The sequence below is a fragment of the Bufo bufo genome, chromosome 4 (assembly GCF_905171765.1).
Source record: "Bufo bufo chromosome 4, aBufBuf1.1, whole genome shotgun sequence".
Taxonomy (NCBI): Eukaryota; Metazoa; Chordata; class Amphibia; order Anura; family Bufonidae; genus Bufo; species Bufo bufo.
This window is the reverse complement of record NC_053392.1, coordinates 335,770,432-335,790,456: the sequence shown is the minus strand read 5'-3', so window position 1 is coordinate 335,790,456 and position 20,025 is coordinate 335,770,432. Positions and strand designations below refer to the sequence as shown.

The 20,025-nt window shown below is 40.9% G+C and overlaps 1 protein-coding gene across 2 annotated transcripts in view; it reads right to left on the bottom strand.

Moving 5' to 3' along the window:
- Positions 1-20,025, bottom strand: part of ARMC2 (armadillo repeat containing 2) — a 120,615-nt gene that overhangs the window by 16,503 nt on the left and 84,087 nt on the right. For both annotated transcript variants that reach the window (XM_040426836.1, XM_040426837.1), the window contains exons 9-15: positions 19,282-19,384; positions 17,105-17,328; positions 16,344-16,489; positions 13,306-13,405; positions 8,839-9,157; positions 5,639-5,761; positions 4,334-4,447 (exon numbers count right to left, since the gene is read on the bottom strand). In XM_040426836.1, coding sequence (XP_040282770.1) covers positions 4,334-4,447; positions 5,639-5,761; positions 8,839-9,157; positions 13,306-13,405; positions 16,344-16,489; positions 17,105-17,328; positions 19,282-19,384 — 1,129 coding nt within the window. The remainder of the gene's footprint in view (positions 1-4,333; positions 4,448-5,638; positions 5,762-8,838; positions 9,158-13,305; positions 13,406-16,343; positions 16,490-17,104; positions 17,329-19,281; positions 19,385-20,025) is intronic.

The window sequence follows — 20,025 nt, the reverse complement described above, 5'->3', positions numbered from 1 at the left end:
GGCTAAAGCACATTTGGACAAGCCAGCTTCATTTTGGAATAAGGTGCTGTGGACTGATGAAACTAAAATTGAGTTATTTGGCCATAACATGGGGCGTTATGCATGGAGGAAAAAGAACACAGCATTCCAAGAAAAACACCTGCTACCTACAGTAAAATATGGTGGTGGTTCCATCATGCTGTGGGGCTGTGTGGCCAGTGCAGGGACTGGAAATCTTGTTAAAGTTGAGGGACGCATGGATTCCACTCAGTATCAGCAGATTCTGGAGACCAATGTCCAGGAATCAGTGACAAAGCTGAAGCTGCGCCGGGGCTGGATCTTTCAACAAGACAACGACCCTAAACACTGCTCAAAATCCACTAAGGCATTTATGCAGAGGAACAAGTACAACGTTCTGGAATGGCCATCTCAGTCCCCAGACCTGAATATAATTGAAAATCTGTGGTGTGACTTAAAGAGAGCTGTCCATGCTCGGAAGCCATCAAACCTGAATGAACTAAAGATGTTTTGTAAAGAGGAATGGTCCAAAATACCTTCAACCAGAATCCAGACTCTCATTGGAACCTACAGGAAGCGTTTAGAGGCTGTAATTTCTGCAAAAGGAGGATCTACTAAATATTGATTTCATTTCTTTTTTGTGGTGCCCAAATTTATGCACCTGCCTAATTTTGTTTAAACAATTATAGCACACTTTCTGTAAATCCAATAAACTTCATTTCACTTCTCAAATATCACTGTGTGTGTCTCCTATATGATATATTTAACTGACATTTTTTATCGTAACAACCAACGATTTATACAGGAAAATCATGACGATTAACAAGGTTGCCCAAACTTTCGCATCCCTCTGTATGAGTTTGCATCAGTTTTTGTCACCTAAAATATTTTGCAGGGTTTTTGGCGTAGGCTCAAAATATAAGTCCTACTCCAAAAATAAGCCCTAGATACAGCCGTATTTTTTTTTATATAAAGGGAAGGTGGGGGAAATGTGCCGGCTGCAGCAGCGCTCACTAATGGCTCCTGAGGTGCCATGAAACTGTGGGCAGGCGGGCAGCGCAGGCTTCAGTGAAGCTGCCAGCCCGCGCATACATCGCGGCACTAAGCAGCATCTGATGGGCGGGCTGGCGGCTTCACTAAATGCTAAATTATGCGCTTCCCTTCACTTTCACGTTGGGCAGGCAGGCGGCTTCTCTGTATGTACTGCCGCCAGCCCACACATTCTTACTTACATGAAGAAGGCAGCAGGAGGATCTCCTTCTCCTCTCTGCTGCCTGGAGGAGCACCCTACATCTCTCCCGTGCCGTATCTGCTCTCCCTGGTACTGTAGATTGCTGCCTAGGTCCCTTGGGTAAGGACAGCTCAGGGGCAATATATGGTTCACAACATCTGTTCTTGCAGTATGGTGTCATAGAACCAGTAATAGAAAAATAGGTCTCCAAAATCCAAAATGTGCTCTAGTCCAAACAAGTTATAAAAAGCATATATAGGGTATCATTCTAAACAACAAAAGTATATGAATGTGTGGTAAATTGTGTCATTTCAAGGCCACATGGTAATTGTGAAAAATAAACCACTGAATCAATACATTTTAGAAAATAATGCTATTTTCATTTTCTCCACCTGTTTCCATTCTATTTTCCTAAAAAAAAAAAAGCCAAAATCTCAAAATGTTCATATTTCCCCATAATGAATACCTTAGGGGCAACATTTTAAAAAGTTGTCACTTCGTGGGTGTTTATAATGTTTAGGTAGTGTCCAACATCTGTTCTGGCAGTGTGGTGCCATACAACCAGCAATGGAAAACTAGGCCTCCACAATCCAAAACGCAAGGTCCTTTCAAGTCTTCTCGTGAGCCCAAACAAGGTGTAAAAAGCACATTTAGGGTATCATACATATATGAACGTGTGTTAATGTGTGTGTTTTTCAGGGCCACATAGTGAATGTGACAAATAGGCCACTAAACTAAAAAAAAAAAAAAAAAAAAAAAATATCCATATTTCTCTAAGATGAATACCTTAGAGGGGTTAACATTAAACAATAGTCAGTTTGAAGGCATTTCTAATGCTTTGTCACAGTACAACATCTGTACTGGCAGTATGGTGTTATAAAAGCAGCAATAGCAAATTAGGCCTCCAAAATCGCTCCACTCATTCAGGTCTCGCAGTCAACTCACTTAAAGTCTTGTGGTGATCCCAGTGACTAGGTACACTGCACAAATAACATACATTTTCACAGAAAAAACATACGGTAAAAGCTTTAGAAATGTTTTGTCTTGAAATGTTTTGTAACAAAAAAAAATTGATAAAGGAAAAATGTATTTTTTCATCATTTTCACAGTTTTTCCTTCAATATTTTTTACATATTATATATGTCATCTAATGACAAAAAGACAGGCCTAATGTGTCTTGTGAAAAAAAAAATATATCAAATACACGTAGGCTGGCTCAAAAATTAAATAGCTATTTGCAGTTAAATAGGCCCATTGCTAAAATTGAAAAATTAGCCGGGCAAGAAAGGGGGGCAAACACTTTGGTAATGAAGTGTCTGTCCAAACTACAGAAAAGGAAATGTAAGCCTGTAATGATAGTCAGTGTGAACCATATTTATACAGTGGGATGCGAAAGTTTGGGCAACCTTGTTAATCATCATGATTTTCCTGTATAAATCGTTGGTTGTTACGATAAAAAATGTCAGTTAAATATATCATATAGGAGACACACACAGTGATATTTGAGAAGTGAAATGAAGTTTATTGGATTTACAGAAAGTGTGCTATAATTGTTTAAACAAAATTAGGCAGGTGCATAAATTTGGGCACCACAAAAAAGAAATGAAATCAATATTTAGTAGATCCTCCTTTTGCAGAAATTACAGCCTCTAAACGCTTCCTGTAGGTTCCAATGAGAGTCTGGATTCTGGTTGAAGGTATTTTGGACCATTCCTCTTTACAAAACATCTTTAGTTCATTCAGGTTTGATGGCTTCAGAGCATGGACAGCTCTCTTTAAGTCACACCACAGATTTTCAATTATATTCAGGTCTGGGGACTGAGATGACCATTCCAGAACGTTGTACTTGTTCCTCTGCATAAATGCCTTAGTGGATTTTGAGCAGTGTTTAGGGTCGTTGTCTTGTTGAAAGATCCAGCCCCGGCGCAGCTTCAGCTTTGTCACTGATTCCTGGACATTGGTCTCCAGAATCTGCTGATACTGAGTGGAATCCATGCGTCCCTCAACTTTGACAAGATTCCCAGTCCCTGCACTGGCCACACAGCCCCACAGCATGATGGAACCACCACCATAGTTTACTGTAGGTAGCAGGTGTTTTTCTTGGAATGCTGTGTTCTTTTTCCTCCATGCATAACGCCCCATGTTATGGCCAAATAACTCAATTTTAGTTTCATCAGTCCACAGCACCTTATTCCAAAATGAAGCTGGCTTGTCCAAATGTGCTTTAGCCCACCTCAAGCGGCACTTTTTGTGCTGTGGGCGGAGAAAAGGCTTCCTCTGCATCACTCTCGCATACAGCATCTCCTTTTGTAAAGTGCGCCGAATGGTTGAACGATGCACAGTGACTCCATCTGGAGCAAGATGATGTTGTAGGTCTTTGGTGCTGGTCTGTGGGTTGACTCTGACTGTTCTCACCATTCGTCGCTTCTGTCTATCCGAGATTTTTCTTGGTCTGCCACTTCGAGCCTTAACTTGAACTTAGCCTGTGGTCTTCCATTTCCTCAATATGTTCCTAACTGTGGAAATAGACAGCTGAAATCTCTGAGACAGCTTTCTGTATCCTTCCCCTAAACCATGATGGTTAACAATCTTTGTCTTCAGGTCATTTGAGAGTTGTTTTGAGACCCCCATGTTGCTAGTCTTCAGAGAAAATATAAAGAGGAGGGAAACTTACAATTGACCCCCTTAAATACTCTTTCTCATAATTGGATTCACCTGTGTATATAGGTCAGGGGTCACTGAGCTTACCAAGCCAATTTGAGTTCCAATAATTAGTTCTAAAGGTTTTGGAATCAATAAAATGACAACAGTGCCCAAATTTATGCATCTGCCTAATTTTGTTTAAACAATTATAGCACACTTTCTGTAAATCCAATAAACTTCATTTCACTTCTCAAATATCACTGTGTGTGTCTCCTATATGATATATTTAACTGACATTTTTTATCGTAACAACCAACGATTTATACAGGAAAATCATGACGATTAACAAGGTTGCCCAAACTTTCGCATCCCACTGTATGTGTATAAAGATATATGATAAAAAAACAAAAAAAGGATCAAACATAGTAATATTTTTTGTTGGAGAATGACACTGCTGCTCACCATTTTGCTCCAAAATGAAATCCTGCACATCCTGGTATTGAGACAGATTGCCGTAAACTCGAGTAGCTTCAAGTATTCCCTCCATGTTGCTAGACAGCATTAATTGTAATAGCACTGTTAAAAACACAGAGACGCTTTATTACAATATCTCCTGTTGAACCAGGATTGCTGTGAAAAAACTGCAGCATCCACTAAATCAAGTGAAATCCAGTAATGGAAACGTTGATTATGATTCTCTGCTGTAAAGTATAATTCCTGCTCCAATTACAATTTCTATCAGACAAAACAAAACTAAGGTCCCTTAGGGCTCATTCAGACGGCCGTATGCTGTCCGCAAAAATACTGAATGCTATCCGTTTTTTTGCGGATCCGCAAAAAAACGGATAGCATTCAGTATTTTTGCGGACCCATAGACTTCCATGGGGCCATCTCCTGATTTTCACGGACAAGTATAGGACATGTTTCATTTGTTTTGTGGAACCGTGGAATAGAAAAGGGCCCCATAGAAGTGAATGGGTCAGTATCTAATCCGCAAAAAAACGGATCCGCATTTTTGCGGATAGCATACGGCCGTCTGAATGAGCCCTTAGGTGAAGTTCAAATGTTGCTGCGAGTTGCAGAATCACCACTGCTGTAATAGTGAACCACACAAAAATCTGCAGTTTCACTACCAACGGAGGTGTGGATGCTCCTGGCACACAGTTCTCCTGGTACACTCTGAGTCACTCAAATCCTAATCTGGCTATGCTGCTATTCAAGTTTTTTGCAGCAGGGGAATGAGATTTTCAATAATTCCACTAATTTCAATACAGATGTGAACACTGAGAATCCTGCCACATCTGAACTGTGTATTTTAGCAAAGAAAAGTTGTGGAGGGTTTACATGTGGTGTATCTCACAGATGAGTCTTCTTTAAAGGGGTTCTGCACTTTGTTTAAACTGATGATCTATCCTCTGTTTACCGCTGGCCCAGTGACGTCACGACTAGTATCACTGGCCTGAGTGGGGTTAAGCACTGTTCACTTGAACGGAGCTTAGCCGCGCCCACGCTAGTTGATACTAGCCGTGACGCCACTGGGCCGGCGGTAAACAGTGAGAAGGCCGCGGCGCTGCTGCCTTCTCAAACAGCTGATCAGTGGGGATCCCAGGTGTCTGACCCCCGCAGACCAGATGCTGATGATCTATCCAGAGGATAGATCATCAGTTTAAACAAACTGCAGAACCCCTTTAACTCTAACAATAAAAGGGGTTAATCAGTAGCATTTCAAGTTTTAAAAGAGTATTCAGATAAAAAAACACAACTTACAATTAGAAATCTCCATTCTTCTCTTGGTAATTACAGAGGTGTCATTTTGATAGTAAGATAAATTGCCAAATGCTGCCAGGGTATCGATCACCAGCTCCTCACATTCATTAATTGACTTATATTCTAATTTCAAAGAAGAGTCAGACACCAAAAATTATTAAATTAGTACATTGTGGAGTTTTAGTCCAAAAAGTGAAAACAGAGAATGTATACGAGTATACAATATAGAATCATATTCTATAGTACGTCTGATACAAGTTACATAGAGAAAGCCTGGGCCTCATGACACATGAGCTTTATGCATCATTACTTATTTTGTCACACGATTACCGGTATGTATGGGGTCATTTTAATTGTATATATGATTTATTTGATAATGTGATTTCATAATATCCGCAGGGATACCAATGGTTTTTGGAGAAATATATAAGTGCTTTTATCATAAATGTATTTGATTTGATTTGTCACCTATGGGTTATGATCTATGCATGCTTCAATGTTTACGGTATATTTTGGAGGATAATAGTATGGCGTCTGCAATGACTTGCATATTTAATTTGTTATCTCTGCTTATTATTTTCTGACATGGATACATACCGGGGTTTAATCCCCCCTTTTACATGTAAACATTCCTCTAATAGGTAATCCGTGCTTTAGTATATTTAATTCCCCCTCTCCCTCACAATCGTAGGACGTTCAGACACATATTGCGGACACGTGATGTTCTCATGTGACCGCATTACGAATAATACATGTGCATAGACGATACGGCAGCCAGATTGGATACTGGCATTCACCCAACAGCAAATAGTGCGATGTTAGGCACGTAAGTAATTGCACCAATGATGGTCCGCATAGGCAATCATGTGAGGGGAAGGTAGGAGGACACTTGGGGATGTGGATACACGATCTATGCAAGGAATATGACACAGATGCCATACAGGTGATTTTAAATACTTTTGGTATATATAGAACAACCATTCCACTATCCCTCACTTCCCCTGACGAAACGCGTTGACTAAGTGAGGGACACTGCTATTGGAGATTTGGTTACACTTTCTTATGCGAATTGGTAAGCTTCCTCTGTAATTTCTTGCGCTCTCCTCAACAATACTACATGTGATTTCACAACAATAGACTGGATATATAAAAAATGTATTATTACATTACCATTTGTGATTTCACAACAATAGACTGGATTCCACTTTATGTGCAGCCTGTAGTGGAGACCACCACCCCTTGTGCCTTTTTCTCCCTCCTTTCTTTTGGATTAAGCACTTTAATTATGTAATTTGCATGTAACTAGTTAGCAGAAACTTTTGCTATTCTAACCCGTTTATACATATAATTAATTATTCAGCCTCATCCCAGTTGTCCCTCTTTTATGTATTTCTGTCCCACTGAATGGTGGGGACTCCATTGTATATGTTTTTATGTATGTGTATTAAAGAAATACTTTTTTCCTTATAAGATGGTTGTTTGTAGTCTGATAATCTGGCTATACACTATGTCTATGTAGGTATTCTATAGTATGTATGGTACAAGTTACATACAGAAAGCCTGGGCCTCATCAAAATTCAAAAAAAAATATTTAAAGAAAATAGTGTTATTGTGACCTCTGAATGATTGCTATAGGCAAAAATGTGATACATGATGTTACAGCAGTGGCCTGTGGCCCCCCACCTCTATGGTCACCTACTTCGGCACCTCCGGGTTTAGCAACTTGGACCCAGCAGCCTCTCTCTCCTCATACCTAGGGCCCCAGCCCATAGGAGGTACTTAAGGCACCTTCCCCTGTGGAAGGGTGCCTGAATAATAGGTTCTAGTCCACTAGTGTCCTGCAAAGCTGTGCTGTTCTACATTCATCTGCTCATATACCAACTTCTGCCCGTTTCCTGGATTTGACCCTTCACTGCTTGACCTGACCTCTGCCAGATCTGTTTTAACCCTTGATTTTTGCCTGATCCCTTGGTGCTCTGCAATGGGTGCCTGGGTGGGTCAGCAGTCTTTGAACCGAGACTACTCCAAGAAGTACCAACCTGGTGGTTCCTCTGCAGGGAAGTCCAGATCCCTGTACAGGGGTTAAACGGTGAAGTCCAGGGGGACCACACAGATAACACCCTTAGTGGTAGCCCTAAGCCAAATCAAGAGACACAGCGGATCCACATCTACTTCATAACACCTGAGGACTCCAGTGTTATGAGATTACTCAACAACACTGAGGTATTGACAGCATAAAAATGAACATGAAAATTGATTTAACCCTAATATTTCTTGCTCGGCCAAACCAAATGTGTATATGTGCGAGATAAGATAATCCTTTAATAGTCCCACCTTGGTGAAATTTGGTGTTAGAGCAGCCCAGAGTGCACAAAAACTAAAAAAATAAAGGCATTACAGTGACAGTAGGGTACAGATAAAAATGCAAAAAATAAGGGATACAGATATCACAGCCTACAGAATTCAGTCTCTGGATGGAATGATATCCACAGGAACACGTAGGCGTTCAGTGCAGTCTATTTACACTTGGGTCAGTGTTGGTTGTACAGCCAAACAGCAACAGGGAGGAATGACATCCAACAGCGCTCTTACACTTGGGGTGAAGCAGTCAGTCACTGACGGTACTGCCCAGTGCTATCACTCTGTCATGAATGGGATGGAAGTTATTCTCCAGTATGGAGATCAACTTGGATAGTATCCTTCTCTCATCTACCAGTGTATAGTATAAAGAGGAAAGGAGCAAGAACTGTGACCTGTACCCTGAGGTATATCAGCCTTCAAGTGGTCATGCAAATCACAGCAAGAATTACTTTGTTAGACTGTGTTCACATTTGCATCACAGTCTCCATTCATACAACAGATCATTGCGTTGTGGTTTCTATTATGAATACAGAGCCATAGGTGGTAGCTTTATTTATTCCACATCCCCACACCAAACATCATTTTAGATGGTCAAATTTAAAAAATGAGTGAAAATAAGAGAAATCTATCTAACATGTAGAGTGCTTGGTCAGTGATTTCCATCAGTGATTGTGATCCAAAACCAGGTGCGTCTCTAAACACAGAACAGGTGTAGATGTTTCCCTTATATCTTATGTCTGTGGAGGCTCCAATCCTGGTTTTTGCTCATAATCCCTAATGGAAATCACTGATCAAACACTGATGTGTGAATAAGGCCTAAGACAGCAAATAGCACTTACCTAGAATCTGCATTAGGTGTAAGACACAATTCTGGTCAGCTGCCAGGTCTTCCCCAACTTTCGGATGGACACACAGGTTAGCCAGAAGACTTATTATTTTAATTAAGACATCTTCCACTTCAGTGGGCTGTTTTTGGCCCTTGGGTTTTTCCTTTGCAGAAGACACAGCACGCTGTGTCTTTTTGTCAAGGTCACAGTAAGCGTGCAGTAAACGTAAAAGAGTTTTAATACTTCCTTCCACTTCATAAAATTGTTTACGAGCCGTATCACTCTTAGCTGTAAGATTCCCAAGTGTGAAAATTATTCGCACAAGAAGATCCTAAGGGAGATGCAGATTTAGAAATAAGTGACTGAATGAAGCTTTGTGTATTAATAAAGACATATAAAAATGAAAGAAAACAAGATAATTAGAGCAAATCACAAACATTAAAGGGTTGCCCATGATTAGAAAAAAAAAAGGGTCTGCTTTTTCTAGAAACAGCTCTTCTTTTTGTCTATCGTTTCTGTTGGGAATTACAGCTTATTCCCACTGAATTAATCCCAAGCAAATGGGGCTAAGCTGCAATACCAGACACTGCCCATAGGTAAGGGAGGTGTTTCGGGAAAATAAAGCAGACATTTTTTCGGATCCTTGAAAAACCCTTACAGCAGGTTTCTTACACTGCTCAATTTCTGGGTCAATTATCAGGAACAAGAGTTCATAAGAATGCTCATTCCAGGCAATTTACCTGTGTAAATGCTGCGGATCAGCCAACAAACAATCAAACATTTGTTTGTCGGCTGATAGCATCTTTTATTCAGAATAATAGATGACAACTGTCGGCGGCATATCGGCCTGTGTAATTAGGGATTTGCTGCCGATAGTCAATAGAACTAAATGATGGAGGAAAGACTGCATTGGCCTGTGTAATAGGATGATGCAAACTTGTGCTGATCCCAGCGCTTAACGTCCATTAATCCTCATCCTACTTGAACATCGGGGAGTGTAAAGCCATAAAGGGTTTTCCAGGATTTTAATATTGATGGCCTCTCCTCATTGAAGTGAATGGAAGCAGCATCGCAGTTACCAGCTCTGTCCACTATTACGATACCAAATTAATATTTCTTATGTTCTAATACTTTTACACCATAAAACCACTTGGCCTTTCTGTAGTTCAGTCTCATTCAAGGAAATGGGACTGAGCTGCGATATCAAGCACTGCCGATATACAATATATGTGCTTGTTATTCTATGAAGAGGCTACAGTGCCCCAGACCATGACGCTGCCACCAGCAGCTTATGTTCTTCCACTAATGGTAGAAGGGTGTTTGTTCTCTGATATTTCTTGCCTGACATGACAATGTCCATCCATTACATGATGTAGAAAACATGACTCATCAGCAGAGGCAGAGGTCCAATGGAAGCCTTCTCTGCCAATGCAACTTCTTTAGAAGAGGTGTAGGGACCATCTCTCTGCTTCATGCCCTATACGCAGTAGGATTTGCTTAACTGTTGTTTTAGATACAGGTCCGGTAGCCCCTTGTTAATTTTGGTGGTGAGCTGCTCCACTGTAGCATATTGGTACGTCCTGGAACACCTTCATAGCCGACATTCACCTCTCACATCAATGGCACGTGGTGCTCTGCAGTTTCCACTTCACTTATTCACAATAGTGCCATTTGTCCACTCAAGATACACTTTGACCACAACAGAACAGTTCACAAATTTCAGAAATACTGCCACTCTTGGCCCAAAAGCCAATAATCATGCTTTTTTCTCTGATAGATTGCACTTTCACCCATGACAGCAACGAGGGATATATGTGCAGACGGCCTATCGCACATCTTATATACCTACCAATCCAGCTCGGCTGCCGTCGAACCTGGAAACTGGTACCAGAGATGTCGATTTTGAGTTATAGAATGCCGTTTTCCATTAATATGCATAACCGCTCTCAGCATTCTGCTTTGTCCTTAAAGAGGTTGTCCACCTTCGGGGGTTAGTTGGCCAGATTGCCCCATATCAGTGGAGCTGCGGAGGGAAACATACTTACCTGCTTCCCACCACTGGGTTCTGGCTCCTTCTCTCCCCCACTCTGGTCCCGGCTGGTAAACTTCCTGTTTGATGGAGTTCAGCTGGCCACTGCAGCCAATGGCTGGCCACAGCAATGACATGTCCTCCATGTGTAACGTCAAGAGTCACTTGACATGCGGGGCAACACACGGCTGCAGCCAATAATTGCCTTCAGCAGCCACGTGACCCCCATCAAACAGGTTTATCAGTGGGACTGGAGCACAAAGGAGCGAGAACTCCGCAGTAGAGAGCAGGAATGTATGCTTCCCTCTGCAGGTCCGGCGACGTGGGGCAGTCTGGCCGAACAGTCCCCCGAAGGTGGACAACCTCTTCAAAATTAAACTGTGGTTTTGTCTATACTTCAGCATCAAACAGTACTGAGCAGTATGACAAACAACCCATTAGTGGTTCTACACTTACTAACATTGTATTAGATGGTAATGGACACTGATCTTAAATAAGAAACAAATTGCACTTGTTTCATTGTCTCCCTCTGATTTGTTTGTTTTTTGCCTTTCTGTACCTTGTTTTCTATGTTTGAATATTAATAAGGAGTGTATAAAATTAATAAAAAAAATTAGGCTAGTTTTAGAACAGCCTTATTAGCTCTGGCAGGCTGTTCTGGTAGAGAACAGCCTGTCGGACCTCTCTGGATCCAGCATAGCCGGATGTTGCCTCAAAGCCTGCCGGCCCCAATAACTATAATGGGATTTGGCCGCTACCTGGCAAATATGGCGCGCAGGAGCCAACAATGAATAACAATAATGTGAAAGAAGCCTAGGGCTACTTTCACACTAGTGTTTTAGTTTCCCGTTATTGAGATCCATCATAGGGGCTCAATACCGAAAAAAAAACGCTTCAGTTTTGTCCCCATTCATTGTCAATGGGGACAAAACTGAACAGAACGGAATGCTCCAAAATGCACTCCGTTCCGTTTAGCTGCATTCCCAGACCGGAGAGCAAATGGTAACATGTTGTAGTTTGCTTTCCGTCCTGGGATGCGGAGCAAGACGGATCCAGCATGACCCCCAATGCAAGTCAATGGGGACGGATTCGTTTTCGCTGCCACAATAGAAAACGGATCTGTCCTCCATTGACTTTCAAAGGAGTTCATGATGGATCCGTCTTGGCTATGTTAAAGATAATACAACCGGATCCGTACATAACGGATGCAGACGGTTGTATTATCAGTAACGGAAGCGTTTTTGCTGAACCCTGCCGGATCCAGTAAAAACGCTGGTGTGAAAGTAGCCTTAGTATAGCAAACTTTTCATTTATATGATAAATGTTACAAAAAATGTTTAGTTTTCTTTTTTTAGAATAAAGGAACAGTGCGTGTTGTAGCTTGCTTATGTACAGTATATCGCTTCTTACTCTCTGCAATACCATGCATGATATAAAAAAAATCCAACGCAGGAGACGTGAAATCTACGAACACCCACGGACTGCCTAAATGTCAACAGCTGCCTGTGCATCTCTCCACCAGTGACATACCGAAGAGACGGCAATGACTCCAGGCTTTTCTGCAGGAGAAATGACATATAAATATTTATTACACTAGCTACAGATGTCTCGCCACCACAGGAATCTTACCATTTCCTTTTAGGTTAAAAACTTGCTTGGAAGAAGTAAATTAATAGACAATTGCTGAATATGACTTTGATTGGTATGGCAGTAAAGCAGGCTAGCAAGGCCTGAATAGAAATCCACACTGCACTCCGATTTCTAAGAAATGTTTGTGTCTGTCTCCTGCGCTGAAGAAAAAAGGCTTTTCCCAGGGGGATATTCCATCTTGCTTTTATTAAATGATGGCAGACACATGTTTTCCATGCTTTCCTTAATGCTGTTGTTGTTGGGACGCTCAGTGCTTGGGTGTGGAATCCTTGTGGGAATAAAAGCTAACCATAGGAAGACTTTATTGTATCTGTAAACACATTATTGTAGCTGTAAACTGATTTCCTGATGGGCTAGAAAGGAACATAGGATATGAAGGAACATTGTACATAACGGGAAAATATGATTATATCCATAGAATCTTTAATCCAAGTAAGGATATGCAGCGTGTGCTAAGAAACGACAGCCAACATCCATTTTGGTGTGTTGTTCCTCTGAGTGAAGCAAATTTTCTCAAAGAAAGAGAGCAGATTACTGACAGACAGCAGAAAAAGCAGCAAGCACATCTATTACATATTTTATATATAAAACCTATAAAAGCAACAAGGCAAAATCAATAAAGATACAGAGACAAGAATATAGGGAAGCGCATCGCTGGCTTTCTTCAGTGTCACAGCAGCATATTCTGGGTACATGTACTAACCCCAGGAACAGGATTTCAGCCCCGTCCTGCTCAGATGAATAACGTCATATGATGTTTATACATTATACAGATTTACAATGGGAACAAAGGAACAAACCTGTTTATCTGGATGTTTGTTTAGTACAGACAAGAATATGGTATAGCAGTTGGAGCAATCTGCCAAAGCCATGCAGCAGTCGTGGTAGAGAGAAAGTTTGCTAAAAAAAAAGAAGAAAGACATCAGTGAGATACACTAGATTGATAGATAACTATGAGATAAATACATAGACATATAGATAGACATAGATAGATAGTCATAAAGATACACAGCTATGAGATATATACCTACAGATAGATAGAAGATAGATAGATAGCCATAAAGATAGATAGATAGATATATAGATAATAGACAGATAATAAATAGCTAGATAGCTATGAGATAGATTATTATTATTATTTATTATTTAAGCGCCATTCATTCCATAGCGCTGTACATATGATAAGCGGTGCACATACATAATACAGACAATTGCACTAATCATAAACAAGACGAGTTACAGACTGGTACAGAAGGAGAGAGGGCCCTGCCCGTGAGGGCTTACAATCTACATGGTATGGGAGAAGGACACAGTAGGTGCGGGTTAAGTTGGTCATGGCGGTATAGAGGCAGCAGGGTCACTGGTTGTAGGCTTGTCTGAAGAGGTGGCCAGACAGATAAATAATAAATAGATAAATAAATAAGTAGCTATGAGATAGACAGATAGATAGATATGAGATATTTAGATAGATAGCAAAATATTCAACAAATGTGAACAGCATAGCAGTAATCTGTGATAACGGGTGCCGGCGGCTGATGAAGCAATCCAGGCTTCCAAAAATAATAATCCCAGGAAATCCACGGCACTTCCTTCAGTAAAAGCGTATAGTTTATTCACCAGAAATACAACGATAGATAGATAGATATGAGATAGATAGATAGACAGATAAATAATAAATAGATAGATAATAAATAGATAAATAGATAGATAGGACGATACACAAGATAAAAGAAGCGTATATTAGCGTCTGGAGAAACGACATCCGAACATCACAGAAGCTGACAGTATACCATAGCCTGCAGAGGGAGTACAAACTAGCCCCATATCTGGAGAAACTCCCCAATCCAAGAGACCGACAGATCCTGAGCCAGTACAGACTGAGCGCCCACAGCCTGCTCATTGAATCCGGGCGTCACCGACAGAGGTACATGCCCAGGGAGAGCAGACTGTGCCAGCAGTGCGACCAGGAGGCCGTGGAGGATGAGGTTCATTTCCTGCTGCGGTGCCCCAAATACTCAGCAGTGAGGGAGACTGTCTGATCTCTGCCCAGACTTCACCTCCATGGAGGAGGAAGAGAGACTCTCCATACTGCTGGGGGAAGAGGAGAACACAGCAGCCACAGCAGCACAATATATTACTGCCTGCCATAGACCGAGAGGAGCCTGATATACCACGGACTCCTTTATCCCCACCCTGTATATGTCCCCACCCTACCCAATTATTTCCCACTTGCTTTGGCAATGCTAAAATGTATTTAGTCCTGCCAATAAAGCTTATTTGATTTGATAGCTATGAGATAGATAGATAGATAGATAGGAGATAGATAGATAGATAGATATGAGATAGATAGATAGATAGATAGATAGATAGATAGATAGATAGACAGAAAGAAAGATAAATAATAACTATAGATAATAAATAGATAGGCATGAGATAGATAGATCTATAAATATATTTCATATTGTAATATATTCAGCAATGTAAAAGATATGGGTGTTAATGTAGATTTTAAGAAAACATTTCTTAAAGTAGACCTTTTATTGCACAATACATAAAGCAATAAAAAGCATAAAAAAAATGATAGGTAATACTATATATGCTTTCTAAAAAAAATACTGCCATTTTTTATTCTTAAAATGAGATGTATTATGCAAGGAAGAAAACACAGAACCACTAATTACGGAACTGATTAATATGACAGTAGTAAAGTGTTTGGCACCAAGGCCAATCCATATATTAATCAGTGTATGCATTCCATAATAACTGTGTTTCTCTTATTGAGAGCGATGAGTCTATATTCAGTGAAAATCCACAGTCCTGTACATTATAGCTATCACTCCATAGCACAAATCAGATGCAAATATTAAAATGAGGCACTGTTCAAATTAGAGTCATTTACTCCATATTTCTCCATGTACACTGCTTGTCCAAAAAAAAAAAAGTCGCCACCACAAAAAAAAGGTCACACACTCTAATATTAAACATAGCCCTAAGTTCTACTGCTGTTTTTCTTTGATTTGATTTCAAACGTTTAAAGGGATTCTGTCATGAGATTTGAGGCCCATAACCTAAACATATGGCCAGGTCCCTACTAATAACCTGAATCCAAAACTGTCCTTATAAAATGTGCCTGTGGCTCTATTAGCACATAAAACAGGAGGTGAGGAAGGCAGCTCTATAGAAAGGGAGGGCGGCAATTTCTAGTGGGAAGGCGGCGCTGGGCACCAGACGGAGATGGCTGCAGCCAGGCACCCTGTATAAAGCGATGTCCCCTTGGGCACCTTAGGTAGGTGAATGACAGGTTATAAAAACCTGTTTTATGTGCTAATAGAGCCACAGGCACATTTAATAAAGACAGTTTCGGATTCAGGTTATTAGTACGGACCTGGCCATATGTTTAGGTTATAGGCCTCAAATCTCATGACAGAATCCCTTTAAATGATCGCCGATCACGATCATTCAGGATTTTTTCCTCTAATACTATCCTTCCAGTTTCTAATAATGTGTTGGACAGTTCTTAACCCAATTTTTGCAGTTTCTGCAATCTCCTTAGATGTTTTATCTGTTTGATACATGCCAATGATTTGACCCTTCTCAAACAGACTAACATCTTTTCCACGATCACGAGATGTGTCTTTCGACATGGTTGTTTAAGAAATGAGAAGCAACTCATTGCACCAGTTGGGGTTAAATAACTTGTTGCCAGCTGAAAGATAATCGCCCATGCAGTAATTATCCAATAGGAGGCTCATACCTATTTGCTTAGTTAAATCCAGGTGGCGGCTTTTATTTTGGACAGGCAGTGTAAATTGCAATTACGAGAAGTAAAGATACATACCTTAGTATCCGTGAAACATTGGTGCATATATCTTTATCATGTAAATAATGCTCCAACAGGACGCACAACTCCATGAAAGCATTAGTTGCAAGAAACTTTGGACGTGATTGGGAAAGATCAGCGAGGTTCCTTAGTGTTGCGGTCAGCTGAGTGAAGGTAAAATAAAAAGTTCTTTTTTTTTTATAACAGGAACATTGGGGCAGATTTACAAATACTGTCATAATATTGTGCCAGATTTATCACAGTGTCTCAGCCTACTGATCTGTCAGTTTTTTTTTTTCCAACTGATTTTGACACTTTTTCCATTTTAAGGGCGCATTCACACGACAAATTTTGAAACTGTTGTTCACTTTAGAGGCTGCAGATCCGCAGCTTAACTCCATTGAAGGGAGAGCACCACAACATGGATCATATCCCTTCTTGGCATGGTTGCAGCTTTAAACCAGTGGCCCAAAACAATGGGGGAGGCAAACACCACCAGCAGCTGGCAGAATTTTGGCCTGGTGTCCGCACCAAAGTTCCGCCGGTAATTTCCACTATGTGAACAGGCCCTTTAAAAAACATCTCAAAACTGCCTCTCATTCACGGGAGTCTGCTTTTAAGTCAAAATCAGCTTATAACTCAAACATTTGCCTCCAAGATCAGCTTGGAAGACGCAATAATAACACAGTAATTATCTAGGTTCCCATAAACACGTACACAATAGTCGGCTGATATGAAGATTATCAAGCCAAGGTAGTAATGTTTAAGAGAGAACAGACCTGAACTAGCAGATGGCTCATATCTGAAGAAGTATTTTTCGGAACGGCGTTGAATTGGATGATCTGCTTCATTAACTCGACTAGTATTTCCACTGCTTGTTTTTTGAGTAATTCATGGAGCAGCACTGTATTCCCAGACAGGAATTTGATCGTCCCCAAACAATACAAGAAGGCCTCACTGTTTGCTTGTGCATCTTCATTCTGCAGGACCTCTAGCAGCACACCTGCACGAAATACAGGCAAGAAGCAGCTTATAAAGCATGAAAACATATTTATTCATGCATTGCAATACATACATATCTGCTATGGTTTAATAGACATGGCTGGAAAAACTATGATAACACTAGGTTCACACCAGCATTAGAAGATCCAGCAGCCTTTTGTGGCATAAATGCTGACTGTCGGCTAGACAAAAAACGCTGCATGTACAGGGGCGGATTGGAAATTTAAAGTGGCCCTGGAAAAATTACTAAAAGTGGCCCCGTTTTGTAGTCGGGTCCAAATTAATGGAAGGCAGGGCAAACACAAGTAGGCAGGGCCAGCAATACCACCCTAACAGAGCCAAATACCACAGTCCATCACAAAATATTGCCCCCATCAGCACTAAATATATCCCCAAAAACTTTCAGTTGCCGGCTGTGTGGAGGGCTCAGGCGGCCCCTTGGGCATCGGCCCACTGGGAAATTTCCCTGTAAGGTCTATGGCCAATCCGCCCCCGTGTATGTAGCTGTATTTGTCTGGCCAAAACCAGAAAGCAGCAAGATCTCATCACAGTCAATGGGGATCCGGTGGTTCTCGGCACTATCCGGCTATGCCAGATACGGTGAACTCAGGCAGGCTGTTCCTCTGCTGGAAGAGATGGCCAGATTTCAAACCCTGATGTAAATGTGCCCGAACTTGAATAAATCTATATCTTTATACATAAACATGCATAAATAAATATGGGATATGTTACATGAAATGCTTTCTACTTGTATCCAGTTTAGGCTGGGGCCATACTTTGGCGGGAGGGGGGGGGGATGGTGAAGGAGTATTAACACTGGTGTTTTATATACCAGTCTTAAAGGGGTTGTCATTTATGGCAAATGAATAGGATATGCTATAAATGTCCAATGGCCACCCTTCTGTCACCATTATGCAGTGTGCTCTGCATACATGGTGGGACTCGCACCGATCCGACACACAACCCTTTTAATAGCAGACCCTACTGGCATATAATGCAGCAGAATTATTAAGATTTAATAATTATGGCGCATTGTTAGGAGTTCCATGTACCAACAAATAAATCTACTCCAGCTGGGAAGTTGGTATAGAGTCGCCAACTCCTCCCGTCCACTTGTAAAAGTGGTGAGGGTGGCAGACATAGTAAAAAAATTTGCACATTTGGGAGAAAAATGGCACTTAAGCAGAAATTTGCGACTTTATTATGCCAGAATGATACATTCCCTCCTTAGACTTTTTGTAGTGCTTATTGATAACTGTTATATCAGTAGGGGTCCTAATGCTGGGATCCCCAACAATTATGAGAATGGGGCCCCAACATAGCTGAGTACAGCACTCTGGCAGGTCCAATAGAGATGAATGGAGTGGCAGTGTGCATACCCGACCTGAGTGCTGTACTCAGCTATGTCCCGCAATGCCATAGAGTGGTGTTTCATATGCTAGTCTTAAACCGGTATGTTGCAGTAAAATGCCCCAAATTTATTAAGCTTTGCATGTCTATTAATACATTTGAAGAAAATTGGGCTGTCCTGAAGACACACATTCAAATCTATGCCTGGTATGAGAAAAGCCGCAAACTGGCAAAACACTTTTAATAAATCCCCTCTCCCCCTATCTGTTACATATTTTATCACAAACAAGTGAACGCATGTGCCTGGAGTACTGTTATGTTTTTATCACATAATTAGTATTAATACTCATGTTAATTCGGTTGGCTGGATTCAGCTTGGGGCCAGTAATAGAACTGTGTGTGCATTGCTGGCTTTGATCTTGGTTCTACAATGGCATATTCATTTTCTTTAATCAGGTAAAAGGTTGCATCCCAATGCTCTAATAAGCAAGATGTTCACATATAAGGACAAAGGATATATCATACAATGTTAAAAAAAAAACACTGCCAAGCTAGCATTTCTGTGGAAAATAGAGAAGCATAAAACAGGAATAAATGATCTCACCCATCATGTTATCACTTTGGAAGAGGCAATCATTGTTCTCACTTCTGCTTATTTTAAATACAAGTTTGCAGATGTTTAAGAGGTTTTTGCCACTTACTCTCAGCTGGGCCAAAAGAAACAAAAAGTTAAACTCAGAATAAGCAAAAGCATCAGAAATGTCTACGTGTGAAGCCAATGACTAATCAGCTTTTGTTGTACTGACTGACTCTTTACTAGATAATGAACTTATCTTGAGACAATTTTATAAGTTAGTCTATGTTCACGTATCTGTTTTTAACCTTTGGTAGTTTGTTCTGGCAGAGAACAGACTACTGGAATTTACAGTAACTGGCATAGCTGGACACGGCTGATCTCCGCTGGATCCCCATTGACTATAATGAAATCCAGGGAGGATTTGGCTGCTTTCTGGCATAAATGTCAGCTTTCAGCCAGACGAGAAGTCCTGCATGCAGTACTTTTTGTCCAGCCGAAAACCGGCATTTATATAAGAAGGAGGCCAGATCCCCATCGGATCCCATTATAGTCAATAGGAATCCAGCAGGGCGCAGCAGTGTCAGGTTCTCTGCCGGAATAGACTGCCAGGGTTTGTAAACGGATAGCCTTCCACAATGGCCCACATTTACTAATACTGTTGTGGTGCTTGGGCGAGCGCTGTAGCTTCTTCATTGCTTACATTGGTCTGGACAATGTTCATACTGCTGAGTCCGACCACCACTAATTTAATATTCTAAGGACAGGCCATCA